General features: G+C 35.6%; 2 protein-coding genes across 2 annotated transcripts; one reads left to right on the top strand and one right to left on the bottom strand.

The window, feature by feature from the left end:
• The first annotated feature begins 1,901 nt into the window (after positions 1–1,901).
• LOC105155707 (plasma membrane ATPase 4) lies at positions 1,902–9,803 on the top strand. Its single transcript, XM_011071628.3, has 16 exons — positions 1,902–2,164; positions 5,350–5,469; positions 5,582–5,818; positions 5,907–6,668; positions 6,771–6,893; positions 6,994–7,098; positions 7,205–7,349; positions 7,434–7,598; positions 7,711–7,949; positions 8,040–8,072; positions 8,165–8,246; positions 8,332–8,492; positions 8,621–8,794; positions 8,883–9,065; positions 9,160–9,341; positions 9,440–9,803. The coding sequence occupies exons 1-16, from the start codon at positions 2,108–2,110 to the stop codon at positions 9,534–9,536; spliced, it is 2,865 nt and encodes a 954-aa protein (XP_011069930.2). The 5' UTR covers positions 1,902–2,107; the 3' UTR covers positions 9,537–9,803.
• Positions 9,804–10,003: 200 nt separating this feature from the next.
• LOC105155708 (uncharacterized) lies at positions 10,004–11,740 on the bottom strand. Its single transcript, XM_011071629.3, has 3 exons — positions 11,509–11,740; positions 11,246–11,416; positions 10,004–10,404 (listed from the first exon to the last, which is right to left on the bottom strand). The coding sequence occupies exons 1-3, from the start codon at positions 11,652–11,654 to the stop codon at positions 10,167–10,169; spliced, it is 555 nt and encodes a 184-aa protein (XP_011069931.1). The 5' UTR covers positions 11,655–11,740; the 3' UTR covers positions 10,004–10,166.
• Positions 11,741–15,553: the final 3,813 nt, after the last annotated feature.

The following is a 15,553-nucleotide window of genomic DNA, read 5'->3' as shown; positions in this document are numbered from 1 at the left end:
ATATTCATTAATTAATTACTGCAACAACAATCAATTCAAATATTGTATAATACAAGTATGCCTATCCAACATTAATGAACCATATGACAAAAAATTAAATAAATAATAATATATGCCACTTGCCTTGGAGAAAATCATGACTACTTTACCTAATTCCCTCAAAGGAATTTCTATTTATTGCTATTGATTTAATTTAATTTTTCCATTTATTACCTTTATTATTAATTATTTATGGTAAGACCATCATCTCATTATTTCAAATTTACAATCCCTAATTCTTGTGCTCTTAAGACTAATTAAATTACCATTTTGGTCTTTTTTACATTTTAATACAACATTCTTTAACCATAAATTAAATCTAAAATGTAGTCGGATTTATTAATTAATAAAAAATAATTAAAATCACCAGACGAAATTTATTATTAGATGCAATTTTATTGATTATGGACTAAAATTATGGTAAATAATGATTATTAATTATGATTAAATAAAAATATGTGCAGAAACTTAGATTATTCACCGTGTGAATTATTTTGGCCATGATTTTTAGTTATTATAAATATTTTAGCCACTCACAAAACCTGCGACCAACAAACGTTGCGTATCTATAGTCAATGATTATTTACTGTCGCTGTTTAGTTTTAACCATTGCAATTGATCATGATTAGACAATATTTTTTATGCACTGAAATAATAAGTTACAATAGGCGATATATTAATTATCAATGTGTTTGTATATAATTATTTAGCAGCTACTATTAAAGTAAATAAATACTAATTAAGCAAATAATATTCAAATTAATCATTAAAAAACATAAATTAAATTTACTAATAATTAAGCAACATTTACTAAATTCTTGACTCATCAACTAAAATAACTGTAAGACATAACTGCCATGAATATTTGCTCCCAAAATTCTATTCCAGTAAAAAAGAAAAAAAAAAAGAAGAATTCTGCATTTATTACTATTGGAGATAATTATATTCTCATCTCCTGAAGTTTGGTGTAATTACATATAGATCTCTTGTAGTTTGAAAAATTATATCTAGCATCCCTGAAATTAAACACTTTCGTCTAACAAATAAGTCCTTTTGTTAGTCAAAATTCATTGATTTTTTAGATATTAACAAAAAAAATTGAATGAAAATTAATTTATTCTTTATTGATTTATTACTCACTTGTTGCAGGTCAAATATTTTTTTTCAGACTAAACTATCTTTATAATAGTAAAAATATAACTCCACACGTGCATTAATGTGTGAAGACGCATGAGTGTAATTTAGTTATAAAAAAATTATTTGATATGTGAAAAATCAATAATAAGCCAATTAGAGGTAAATATAGATGTTTTTTATAATATTATCAAATTCGATAAATTTGACTAATAGAGGGACTTATTTGTTAGATAATCTTAAGGGTGCTAAATATAATTTTTCAAACTATAAAGAATATATGTGTAATTATATCAAATTTTGGGGAAGGAAAGTTTAATTATCCCTTATTATTATTCATATGTATATATGGAGAGGTAAGAGCTGCAATAATGGCAGCCATGTTGAGGATTGAGGGGGGGGGCGGGGGGGGGGGGGGGCGTAGGGGGTGGGCCCACATAGACTCCCAATTTGGACGGCGTCTGTGTAAAGGTTGGCACCCCAATGTAACAAAGGACTGAGAAAAGCACCTGCACACCCCCACTTAATGCGCATATATATACATACATATATGTATACATTTATACACGGTGTATGTATGCATTGTACATGTATTTTGGGTAAAAGGGCAATACGGTCACAATACCCAGAACATGTACGTATAGAAGGGGGGTGGGTGGGCCCCATATGAGGTATAAACATACGGCGGGTATCATTGGTGGAGGGTATAAAAGGAGGGGTATAGGGGGAGTCCTGTGAGAAGAGGAGAGCAAAAACATTATATATATATTTGTTCTTTCTTTCATTGGGGTATGAAAAACCTCATTCGAATCAAACACTGAGAGACTCTCTCTCTGTCTGTTTCTTTTTCTTCTTCTTCTTCTTCGTGAATTCTCGTCATTGATAGAGAGAGCTGATCTGGTAGGAGAGGGGGAATCAATCTGTGTAGCGAAACATGGGTGGAGACAAGGCCATCAGTCTCGAGGAGATCAAGAATGAGACTGTTGATCTGGTAATGAAAAAAACAGGAGATTATTGATTCCTTTTACTGATTTTTTGTTTGGTTTCTGTTTGATGATTCTTCTTTTGTTGAAGTTGTGGATTTGGTTGTTTTTGTTTCGATTCTTACTGAATTCGCCTCTGAGAATTAAGGATCTGTTGGCCTGAGTTTTTTCCTCCTTCGTTTTGCTGTTTCGACCTTTGGCTTTTCTGCGGATGTGAAAATTGACATTAGGGGGGAATTGAAAAGGTTTCTCTATCTTTACTGTCCGTATCTCTGTGTGTGTGTGTGTGAGAGAGAGAGAGAGATTAGAATCAGAGAGATGCTTTGCTTCAACTTTCATGTGTGTGCGCGCGCGCGCTGTCTGTTTTACTTTTTTATTTTCCTGGTGTCCAAACAAACAAGAAGAAACGAACAACCTTTTACACAGACAGATGGAGAGTGTGGCTATGGGTTTCATCATTTCATCACTTTTTCTGGTTCAACAAAAAGCTTTTTGTGACTGAAATCTTGTACTTATTGTCTTATTCTGATCAACTCCAACTTCCATCTCTCTCATCTTTTTCAGAGAGAGAGAAACATTTGTTTTGTGTTACCATATGAAGGTTTATAGTCAAAGTTGTTATAATCTCTTGACCATATATATAAAATAGGAAGTGTCAAATGAGATGTATCCCACATAATCTGCAAAAGAATCACAATATATCTTGGGAACATGGGGGGTGGGTTTGGTGGGGTGGGGAGGAATTAATGGGGTAGCAAAAAAAAAAAAAGAAGGTATTTTTGTCCCTGATAATTTAGGCAAGGTAGAATACATATGTATATGTAAGAACATGAACCTATTCTTGTTTGAAGTATCACATGATGCTGTTGGACAAGTTGGTCAATCATTGTCAGCCTAACTGAAAAAAAAACCAACATGTTTTTGGTGAATAATATATAAGTTTTGTGATATGAAAATGATGGGGTTTGATCTATCGAAGTTACAAAAAATTTGAGTAAATTCGATCTAGTGGCTATGCAACCTGTGATTATAACACAATAGTGTAGCTCCTCATTGTACTGCTAATTCAAGAATTATGACTTTTGTTGTCTGATCATATGTATGATATGTGCAATAACAACGTTTTTAGAGTTTTAATTCGATTGATATTTTGTTGAGAATTCGTATTATTACTTAATAATAAAATTGTCTTTTTATGTTCTCTTTAAGAATAAAAAATGGGGAAAATAGGGAATCTATTTATTTTATTGCATTTGTTTGGAATATTTGAAAATTTATATATTTTTAAAAAATTTAAAAAGGAATTTATAGGAGGTACTTTTTCCGTGGTACTTGACCCCTTAATTTTCGATATTTGCGTTTTGGGAACTCCAACTTTTCATCAACGGTTACGGGCAGCTTTCTTTACATGCCAACAGCCCCTCCTGACCTCTGACTACTGATACATAAATATTACTATATTTCCACCAAGAATTAATTATTATTGCACAGAGACCCCTGGATTTCCTTACTATTACAAAATCACCACTTGGTGGATTTTTTTTTCTTGGGCGGGTCGGGGCCCACCCGGAAGTGGCACCCCGGAAAGCGTGCTGTGATTGGTGGGGAAACCAAGGCCATTCTTTGCGGGCTTCAACTGGGCCCCGCCCACTCGCACAAGTTCTAAAGTCAACTTTGGATTGTCCACACATCATGGTCCCACATGCCTCCATGTACCATTCATGTGAATCAATGGTCTGGATGTGCATGTACATGTGTGTATATATATATGTACTGAGGAATTTGGATGATTGATACATATGTCCGCATGTAGCATTCTTGTGGATGAACGGTATGGATGTGCATGTATATGTATGTGTGTATATATATATTGGGTATCTGAATGATTGATACATCCCATTCATGTGGATCAACAGTCTGGATGTGTATATACATGCATGTGTACATGTGTCCCCATGTACCATTTATGTGAATCAACCGTTTGGATGTGCATGTATATGGTGTGCACACACATGTACTGAGTATTTGGATGATTGGCACATATATCGTCATGATAGCATGTACTATTCATGTGAATAAACAAATTGGATGTGCATGTAAATGTATGTATTAAATTAATATTACATATGTATTTGGATAATTGGCATGTGCAATACGTCAATAGAAGTCAACTTTGGATGGTTGGCATATCATGGTTCACATGACTGCATGTTCCATTCATGTGAATGAACAGTGCTTCATGTAGGCAAGTGTGATGACATCCATATGGGAAATTAAATTTAATTAGGTAAACCCTGTTAAGGAAAATAATTTCAAGATAATCCAAATTTAATTAAGATTTATAATAAATTAAAAAAATGTTATTTTCCAAATGGTTGAGAGTATTATAGTTTAGTTGACTTTAATTACCTGATAATGAAAAGTGTAGTAGTAGAAGGAGAAATTGGTGACAATATTGTACTGAAGTCAGCTTTAACTTTTGGAAATTTGATTATGGACTTTTAGTATGCACAAGTTGAAATTTTTGGTGTGTGGTGGTTGGTGAAGTACTATTTTTAAACATCATGATTTAATCTATTTGAATTTGTGATTTAAATAAGGAAAGATGGATGATGGGTTATTACAAAAGTATTGACAGTAATCAATAAAATATTTTCTGATAATTCAAAATAAAATGAATCTATTTTTATTGGGAAAATCAAAGTCAAAATTTTGATTTTTGATTTTATTTTAAAGTTTTTCACTTTAAATTTAGATAAATGAAATCTTCTAGTGAAACTGTGACATAACTACAATAGTGATGGTAGTCAACAAGATGCAGACGCGACAATTGTATTAAACTTGTTAAGATTGTTTGGATGATATAAGGTGTTAAACTGCTCGGGTCGAATTGCAATAAAACTGAAATTTTGTTTGTTTTTTTGTATTACCTTATTTTTGTTTCGATTGCATCTATGATGTTTTGAGTGTACATACGTTGTTCTAGTTTAATTAGCTTGAGGAAATTAAAAAGGACAAGGTAGTGTGATGCATCAAGATCACAGGAAATAATCTCTCAGAAGCCATGAATGTATTATAGCTTGTCATTACACCATCTTGATCAGCTTATAGGCAAGAAAGTTGTTTCATTTGACAATGTTCATAATCGTATTGAGGTTTCTCAAGTAACCGTTTTGCGTCATGAATATGACAGGAAAAAGTCCCAATTGAGGAAGTCTTTGAGCAGTTGAAATGCACGAGAGAGGGGTTGAGTTCCGAGGAAGGGGCCAACAGGCTTCAGATTTTTGGTCCCAACAAGTTGGAAGAAAAGAAGGTGGAACTCTTGAGGATCGGTTTTCTTTTTATAAGTTTGAATTCTACCATGTTGGAAAGACTAGTGTTTAGGTTCCGATGATTGCTGATAAGTCTTTCTCGTGGTGATGCAGGAAAGCAAAATACTCAAGTTCCTTGGTTTTATGTGGAATCCGCTCTCATGGGTCATGGAGGCTGCAGCTGTGATGGCAATTGCGCTGGCAAACGGAGGCGGGAAGCCCCCGGATTGGCAAGACTTTGTTGGTATCGTTTGCTTGCTCGTTATCAACTCGACTATCAGTTTCATCGAAGAAAACAATGCAGGAAATGCTGCTGCAGCCCTTATGGCTGGTCTTGCTCCCAAAACAAAGGTATAACGTTTGTTGCATGACTGTCTTAAACTATAAGTTAGAGAATGCTTTTCCTTCATAATGTTCAACGATGGCTGCTTGACAACAGGTCCTTAGAGATGGTCGATGGAGCGAGCAAGAAGCTGCCATCCTGGTTCCTGGAGACATTATCAGCATTAAACTGGGAGACATCATTCCTGCTGATGCTCGTCTTCTTGAAGGTGATCCGTTGAAGGTCGATCAGTCTGCCTTGACTGGAGAATCCCTTCCTGTGACCAAGAACAATTACGATGAAGTTTTCTCTGGTTCGACATGCAAACAAGGTGAGATCGAAGCAGTAGTCATTGCCACTGGTGTGCATACTTTCTTTGGAAAGGCGGCTCATCTAGTTGACAGCACCAACCAGGTGGGACACTTCCAGAAAGTGCTCACTGCAATCGGTAACTTCTGCATTTGCTCGATTGCCGTCGGTATGCTGGCTGAGATTATCGTCATGTACCCGATTCAACGCAGGGAGTACAGAAAGGGAATCGACAATCTCCTTGTTCTCTTGATCGGAGGAATTCCAATTGCTATGCCCACTGTCTTGTCCGTCACTATGGCTATTGGATCCCACAGACTATCCCAGCAGGGAGCTATCACCAAAAGAATGACAGCTATCGAGGAAATGGCTGGAATGGACGTCTTGTGCAGTGACAAGACTGGAACTTTAACACTAAACAAGCTTACAGTTGATAAAAGCTTGATTGAGGTCTTTGCTAAGGGTGTCGATCCTGATCATGTGCTACTTCTTGCTGCAAGGGCTTCAAGAATTGAAAATCAAGATGCTATTGATGCCGCCATTGTTGGTACACTTGCTGATCCTAAGGAGGTATTTCTCATTTTTGTTCATTTTGCTTATGTGTTTTGAGTTATATGTTAAACATAAAATGGAGGAAAGCTGATTTCCCATTGACATGTATTCGATTTTCAGGCGAGAGCTGGAATCAAAGAGGTCCACTTCTTCCCCTTCAACCCTGTGGATAAGAGGACTGCTTTGACTTACATCGACTCTAATGGGAACTGGCACCGTGCCAGCAAGGGAGCCCCTGAGCAGGTGGGCTCTCTAGTTCATTCTTGGCCTACTGGTCCATCAACCTATAAATAATTTTCAAATGTACTCAGTACTATTTTATTTTCTTCTTTCGTTGGATCAGATTTTGTCTCTCTGCAACTGCAAGGAAGACTTGAAGAAAAAGGTCCACAGTGTTATTGATAAATTTGCCGAACGTGGTCTCCGATCATTGGCTGTTGCTAGACAGGTTACGTAGCGATTGAGTTCTGATCTTTTAATCCACGGGTGTTTTGCTCCTTATCTTCTTTTCATTAGCTCAGTTACCTAACAAACAAATGTCTTATGTTCTTCAGGAAGTGCCAGAGAAATCAAAGGATGCCCCTGGGGGTCCATGGCAATTTGTCGGACTCCTATCCCTTTTTGACCCTCCAAGACATGATAGTGCAGAAACTATCCGCAGGGCTCTAAACCTCGGTGTAAATGTCAAAATGATTACTGGTAAGTGAATTGTTTCATCAACAACCTACTGATCTTCTGAATCAATCTCCATACTCAGATCGATTCTGTTTCTGAAAATTCTAGGTGATCAACTTGCCATCGCTAAGGAAACCGGTCGTAGGCTTGGAATGGGAGTAAACATGTACCCATCTGCTTCCTTACTTGGTCAACACAAGGATGAGTCTATAGCCGGCCTCCCTGTCGAAGAACTGATTGAGAAGGCAGATGGTTTTGCTGGGGTCTTCCCAGGTCAGTTTTGTTAAGTTACATTTCATCCTCGACGTTGAATGGAATCTCAAATCTTTATGTCTTTTTCACTGGAGAGGATAGAAAAATTTACCTTCTTTCTTGTGCCATGCAGAGCACAAATATGAAATAGTGAAGAAGTTGCAAGAAAGGAAGCACATTGTTGGAATGACGGGAGATGGTGTCAATGATGCCCCTGCTCTAAAGAAGGCAGATATCGGAATTGCTGTTGCTGATGCTACTGATGCTGCAAGAAGTGCTTCCGACATTGTGCTAACTGAACCTGGGCTCAGTGTTATAATTAGCGCCGTGTTGACAAGCAGAGCTATTTTCCAGAGAATGAAGAACTATACAGTTAGTCTATTTTTCAACTTTCTCTTCTACTATGCAGCTGTACTTTTTCACTTGAAGCGGTTATTAAGACTATCGTTTTCTGTCTGGCAGATCTATGCTGTCTCCATCACCATCCGTATTGTGGTAAGTTGATTGTGGCATTTCTAAAACGTTTAACTGGTGACTATAATACCTCCGAGAGAATGATTCATATGTTATTCCCTTCTGTTTTGCAGTTTGGTTTCATGTTTATTGCTTTGATTTGGAAGTTTGACTTCTCCCCCTTCATGGTTCTAATCATTGCCATTCTGAATGACGGTAATATTCAATTTATTTGATGTTAGCTTTGTTATGTCTTTGAAAATGTGGATAACTAACAGTTAAATAATTCTGGTCTCCTTAGGTACAATTATGACCATCTCAAAGGACAGAGTGAAGCCATCTCCATTGCCCGACAGCTGGAAACTGAAAGAGATTTTTGCCACCGGCATAGTTCTTGGAGGCTATCTTGCTTTGATGACTGTTATATTCTTCTGGCTGATGCATAAAACAGACTTTTTTGCTGTAAGAAGTCTACTGTTCTTCTCATATGCTTTTCTTTGTTCTCCACATGAAACATACTATGAAAATTTCCTATTAAACCACTACTAGTAGTCCTCGAATCTTATTCACTTTTTGCTAAAAAAACGCAGGACAACTTTGGAGTTAGAAATATTAGAGATAACGAGGACGAAATGATGGCTGCTCTATACTTGCAAGTGAGTATTGTCAGCCAAGCCCTTATATTTGTGACCAGGTCACGGAGCTGGTCATTCGTTGAACGCCCCGGACTTCTGCTAGTGACTGCTTTCATCATCGCCCAACTGGTAACTTTCTAAGGAACCAGACTTATGATCTGAAATAAAATCAGCTTACCATGAGCTGAAGTTGCTGATAAACGGATTTACTTTGTAGGTTGCAACTCTAATAGCTGTATACGCCAACTGGGGCTTTGCAAGAATTAAGGGATGCGGTTGGGGATGGGCTGGTGTGATCTGGCTTTACAGCATCGTCTTCTACGTGCCCCTCGACCTAATGAAGTTTGCCATCCGTTACATCTTAAGTGGAAAGGCCTGGCAGAACTTGTATGACAACAAGGTATACATACTGTTGGTCCTCATAAAATGCTTACTGCTTCGTGCTTGCTTCTCCATTCCCTTCTAAAGGTTGAAGTTTTATTCCATTGAATCAGACTGCTTTCACCACCAAGAAAGATTACGGAAAAGGGGAGAGGGAAGCTCAATGGGCTCTTGCTCAGAGGACTTTGCATGGCCTGCAAACACCAGAAGCCACTAATATCTTCAATGAGAAGAGCAGCTACAGAGAACTGTCTGAAATTGCAGAACAGGCCAAGAGGAGAGCTGAGATTGCAAGGTACCAAGTTCGATCCTCTAGCACTTCTATCTCCTTTGTTAATACGGGATCTCGTTCTCTTTGTTTAACTAAAACACGACTTCGTTGCCATTGCACAGGCTGCGTGAGTTGCATACACTCAAGGGTCACGTTGAGTCTGTCGTGAAGCTGAAAGGCCTAGATATTGAGACGATTCAGCAGCACTACACCGTTTGAAGAAGCCTAATGAATCTTTCGCGAGTAACTGCTCAAGTAACTGAGCAAATGATTTAGAGAACAAAAGAGTGCCTCTCAGATAAAACTGTTCCTGACAGGAGGCAGTAATATTGCCATAAGCCCTGATCATCTACTTTTTGCTTTTCTGATGTATCTTGAAGTGCCCCAGACAGGGTCTCTGTCTGATATTTGGCTCATTTATGAGTACAATTCCATCTCCTTGTAACAAAGTTTTTCAACTCAAAGCTTTCATTTTGTCCTGGTTTAGCTTGTGCTCTGTTGTTCTCTGGCATTCTGTGTCCATTATGGCGTATGTTGCTGCATCTGTTGATCGAGTTGACCTGATATACTTAAGCTCAAAGGTTTATGAAATGAGCAAATGTGATGATCACCTGTGATTTAGATTGTAAGATTCATTGTTCAGTCTATTATTTTAATGTGAAGGATGAAATGAAATAAAAGAAATATTGGTCGTCTAAAATACAATGCCTACGGTTATATATCAGTATATGTAGTCTTAGTACTCCACCATTGTGCAATATACAACAATCATGTATAAACACATACAACTCAATTGCTGTCCCGAATCAGTATCTTTCAGTTCAGCAGTTTCTGCTGCTAAGTTTTGTTCTAGTATTCATCATAATCGTCCCTTGATCCGAAGAATTTCCTAACAACGGCAGAAACTGCACCCAGAACAATAAATAGAAGAAAGAGATCAAATCCACCTCCAATGCCTATCGCCACACTAGGACCTGGGGCGAAAAAGGAGAAGGGAGACCAACCCCATCCACCATAAAACGGCACCCCAAATCCATATCCACCAACTAGAGGAGGGGCAACGGGTGGGTTGATAAACACATTGGTCCTGCAAGTGAACCAGTGTTAAGCTCGGACAGATCGTAAACAATGCATAATCTTAGCAAGAGGACGCATGAATTCTGGCACAAATATCAGTCCCCATAAAATGAAGAATCAATCCATTCTCAAACTAGTTTATCCAAAATCGTAGTGATTTCGGTAAAGGCATATTGGTTTCCAATTCCCACTTTTCACTAAGGTTTATCTAGTATCGTTCCCAAGACTAGCAAAAAACAACATTCTGAAGACAATCGCATATTCAGCATAATAGACAGCTTGTTAAGAATAAGCTGAACTGCTTCAAAGAATACAAGACATGGCGTATTGAAATAGGGAGAAGGGGCTGAGGGTGGATAGAAAACAATTGAATGTGGTTCTTTCAAGTTAACTCCAAGCTTACATAACTAGATCATCTAACTGTTTATGATCTGGAGCCGGATTTCACTGAGTCATTCTCCTCTTCTTGGAAAGCGAACAAATGCTCTAAATAGTTCACAAAATCCTTAAGAAAGACTAAAAGACAGAAGATACACTGCACACGAGTATCCTGCAACTCTCACTCATTAACAAACAATAGCATTAGGTTGTAATGAAGGCCTTTCACAACAGGATTCTCAAAAACTTTGCCTAGTTAGACGAATTAATCAGTCATTCTTGACAATTTACGTGAATCTGGCAACTCCAATGGCTAATTCACACAAACCAAACACAATCCAAGATCACAGGTTCCAACTCAAGTACACACATTGCAAATTAACTACAAAACACCAATTCTTGGTATTTGTTTACTTAATAGTTACCACTACTGCAAATATCAAATCACCAAGTAAAAACATAGGAAAAACTACCTCGAATTGTTGATTCTGGGGCCAGAAGACCGTGGCGCCGATGACCGGAAAGCCTGGCCACCAACCCTGCCACCAGTCTTGGCAGCTGCAGCAGGATCAACAGAGCCCAGTGTCAAAACCCCAGCTGCAATTGCAACCAGCGCCACTTTTGCCAACTGATTTTCACTTCTCCTAATATCCATCAACCCCAAAAATCAAGAGTTCGCTACAAGCACAATAACAAGAACAAGATAATCCAACTAAAACAAAGACTGAGTAGTTACCTTGAAGACTCACTATCTTCATCTGGGCTGTGCCTGCAAGATACGGAAACATGTTTCACAAGAGCTGGAAGAGTTCTTCTTTGGGATCTGAAGGTTGAAGTAAGAGGGTTTGAGAGGAAGCTATTCTCAAGTAAAGCAACTGACATTTTCCAACAGTGATTCTGGGAAGTAGGCAGCTTAGTGTTGGGGTTTTTGGTAATGGAGGGCTGAAGTTGTAAGGGGTGTTGATATTTTTGGTTCTTGAATGTTGAGGCTGATCTAACTGATGATCGTGGATGTGACACGTGGGGAGACAATAGTGGATGAACTGGAAGTTTCAAGAACCAGGAGTGAGGTACTTCAATTTGATATTCTCTTACGTTGTTTTTATGATTTTCACAGCAGATAGGAACATGATTTTATAGCTCTCTCACAAGCCTAAAACTCTGAGGCAAGTTATTTAATTTTTTATTAATAAAAAAATTATATTAATATAATTATCTTAAATATATTAATAAAAATATGACGAATTATAATTTAAAATCACGACTCGTCATTAAAAAATTTTTTTTGAGCATTTTTACTTGGTGTCGTGATTTAAAATACGACACCACCATTTTATATTGTTTTTTTTAATTTTGTTTGTTTTTTTTTAGTTGGTGTCGTGATTTCACGACACCAACTTTTGTTTAGTTTTTTTTAATTTTATTTAATTAATTTATTTTGTAAGCTAATTATATAAAATTAATTTTTTAACAACTTATCAAAGTTCAAAAAATTATAATCTTAAAATTATATTAATTTTAAAAATTAAAATTAAGTAAACAAATATAATAGTATATATTTTTTGTACAATTTAAAAAATATAATAAAATATACAATAGACGTAATTGTGGAATGGGTGGACATTACATTTGTCTTCTTAATTGTATACTTCATTGTATTTTCTTCAATTGTACAAAAAAAAAATACACTATTATATTTGTCTACTTAATTGTAATTTTTAAAATTAATATAATTTTAATATTATGATTTTTTGGATTTTAATAGGTTGTTAAAAAATTAATTTTATATAATTAACTTATAAAAAAAATTAATTAAACGAAATTAAAAAAAAATATTGTCGAATATAGTTCCGCAACAACATCTAATCAATTCGGTGGTGATGAAAATGAGGCGCAAAATGAGCCAATACAAAATGTAGGTAAGGAAATAAGAAGACCTCGGCGTCAACGCAACAGACGCAATTGTGGAACGGGTGGACATTTTTAACATTAGAAATTGTATACTTCATTGTATTTTTTTCAACGAAAATTAATAAAAAAAATGGTTGAAGTTGTGATATTTTACAATTGTACAAAAAAATACTCTATTACATTTGTACCCTTAATTGTAAATTTTTAAATTAATACAAATATTGTTAAAAATTAATTATATATAATTAATTTATACAAAATTCAATTAAATGAAAATTAAAAAAAAAAAATGGTTGAAGTTGTGATATTTTACAATTGTACAAAAAAAACTCTATTATATTTGTACCCTTAATTATAAATTTTTAAATTAATACAATTTTAACATTATAATTTTTTGAACTTTAATATGTTGTTAAAAATTAATTATATATAATTAATTTATACAAAATTCAATTAAATGAAAATTAAAAAAAAAATAAAATGGTTGAAGTTGTGATATTTTACAATTGTGCAAAAAAAAACTCTATTATATTTGTACCCTTAATTATAAATTTTTAAATTAATACAATTTTAACATTATAATTTTTTGAACTTTAATATATTGTTAAAAAATAATTATATATAATTAATTTATATAAAATTTAATTAAATAAAAATTTAAAAAAAAATATTGAAGTCATGATTTCTGATCACTTCATGTCGTGATCAGAAATCACGATATGAAATCGTGATTAAGAATCACGACTTGCCCATTTTTTTAAAAAAAAAAAATTAATGTCAAATCACGACTCGACATATTATTATTAATGTATTAAAAATGATTATATTAATATAAATTACTTTTTTTTAGTAATAAAAAAAAAATAACTCCTGAAAACTGCCTTCAAGCCGGCCAAAGGTATGGAAATGTTCTTTATTGAGAATGACAAATTCCTCTTAAAATTTTTGCATACCATTGAGGGAGAACCAGTGTTTGAAAGCAGTCCTTGGGTCGGAGAAGAACTTGATCGTGCTCTCAAAGGTATCCTAGGACGAGAATCCAATTGAAGTGGACCTTAGCCAATGCGACTTCCGTGTTCGTATACACGGGTTCCCCATCAGAAAGTTGACTAAGGAAGGAATTTGATCAACAAAAAGGGCTGGCATCATGGGGTTCTTTTATGCGACTACAGGTGGCACTTGATGTATCGAAACCTCTGCCTCGAGCTCTCAAAATATGAATTATAATGGGGGATGAACATCGTGTATCGTTTACCTATGAGTGACATTCTGAATTTTTGCTATTTGTGCGGGAGACTTGACCACATTTCCAAGTGGTGCGAAACCCATTTTCATGATGGCTTCATTGACCCCGGTGATGATTCAGCTTTCGGAGGGCGGCATTAGCCCTGCTTCAAGGAACCCTGGTTCTCAGTACAAGAATGCTAATGCCCAGACATAGGAATGCAGACCTCGTTTCATATCTCGCCCCCCCTTTGGGTCGCCCAAGCTACTATAGGCACAACTATCTTTGGGAATTTCTATAATATCATTCAACCTGCAGTTGCCTCTCCGATCCCTCATGAGATTTCATCCCTTAATCACAATGTTTCCAGAGAGGCAATCCAAATTTCCCCCAACCCCATACAAACTCATCCTACTGCCTACACACCGAATCCTTATAAGGAACCTTCTGCCACCCATGACACACACTAAACTCCTCTCAAACTCAAGCCTTTTGCTGACCAAATTATGCCTGTTATACAACCGCCTATAGTCACGGCTATGCAGCCCCATGCACTGAACCAATCCCTTGCCGCCGTGGAAATTGGAGGACCAAATTTGCCAACCCCTTATACATATATGACGAAAATTGCAATATTGCCATATTATTAAAGAATAATTATACAACATTTTATCCCTTGGTATAATTTAACGTGGACTCCATGTGATTTGGAAAATTAAATCTAATACTCCTGATGTCTGTTCTTTTATAGCAAATATATTCCTTTATTAGTCAAAATTCACAAAATTTGTTGATACATTAGCAAAACAAAATATGAGCAAACTACTCTTATAAGGTAAATATATGCCTTCTCACTTGCATTAGCATGTGAACATGTATAAGGGCAGTTCGTCAGGAAAAAATATTTAACCTGCAATAAATCAGTAATGAATCTATCAGGGATAAAATAAACTCCCATTCATTTTAATATCAGCAAATTCATTGAATTTTGATTAACGAAAGTGTCGATTTGTTAGACTAAAACAAAAGTTAGGAGTACTGGATGTAATTTTTCAAACCAGGAGGGGTCTATGTATAATTACACTAAATCTTAGGAAAGAGCAGTATAATTGTCCCTATTATTAACCCTCAGACGAGCAGTTTGAGATAATACATAGCCTTGTTCCCGCAAACGAAACTAATGTGATATGATATTGCTTGTAGTGAATATGCGATGTAGTTGACGCTTGTAGTGCAAAATATTGCTTGTGTAACTGAAGTTACATAGGTTTTATCCTGAAACAGACACTTGATTAGGAAGACAAAGCCTTTCAACTTTTCACTAATAATTAATTTGAAGCTCGATTCGCTTTATATAAAAGTATATTTACATTTAATTCGATTAAATTTCACTGCATTTTACACAATTTATAATTATATAAATTGAAATCAATGAAAATTTAAATAAACTAAAGATAACATATTGGAATTCAACGTGTTCACATGGTCAATTTGATGGTGATTTTTTTCCCCATGATTTATTGTCATTTACTGATATATAATTATAATGATGGATACTAGCAATTAATGGCGTACGTTTGATGGCCTTAGCAATTGGAATAATTTTGAAGTTTAATTAATTAGGTATAATTGGACATGTTGGGCG

Source organism: Sesamum indicum, linkage group LG2, assembly GCF_026168435.1.
Source record: "Sesamum indicum cultivar Baizhima isolate 11 linkage group LG2, ASM2616843v1, whole genome shotgun sequence".
Classification (NCBI taxonomy): Eukaryota; Viridiplantae; Streptophyta; class Magnoliopsida; order Lamiales; family Pedaliaceae; genus Sesamum; species Sesamum indicum.
This window is presented reverse-complemented; position numbering and strand designations above follow the sequence as displayed.

Bases quoted from the DNA above. Each gene is read 5' to 3' on its own strand.
- LOC105155707 (XM_011071628.3), top strand. From the start codon at position 2,108: ATGGGTGGAGACAAGGCCATCAGTCTCGAGGAGATCAAGAATGAGACT. The intron at 6,894-6,993 runs GTGGGCTCTCTA...TCGTTGGATCAG, and splicing joins GCAAGGGAGCCCCTGAGCAG to ATTTTGTCTCTCTGCAACTG. The intron at 7,599-7,710 runs GTCAGTTTTGTT...TGTGCCATGCAG, and splicing joins TTTTGCTGGGGTCTTCCCAG to AGCACAAATATGAAATAGTG.
- LOC105155708 (XM_011071629.3), bottom strand. From the start codon at position 11,654: ATGTCAGTTGCTTTACTTGAGAATAGCTTCCTCTCAAACCCTCTTACT. The intron at 11,417-11,508 runs GTAACTACTCAG...GATGGATATTAG, and splicing joins GAAGATAGTGAGTCTTCAAG to GAGAAGTGAAAATCAGTTGG. The intron at 10,405-11,245 runs GTAGTTTTTCCT...GTTCACTTGCAG, and splicing joins CCCAGAATCAACAATTCGAG to GACCAATGTGTTTATCAACC.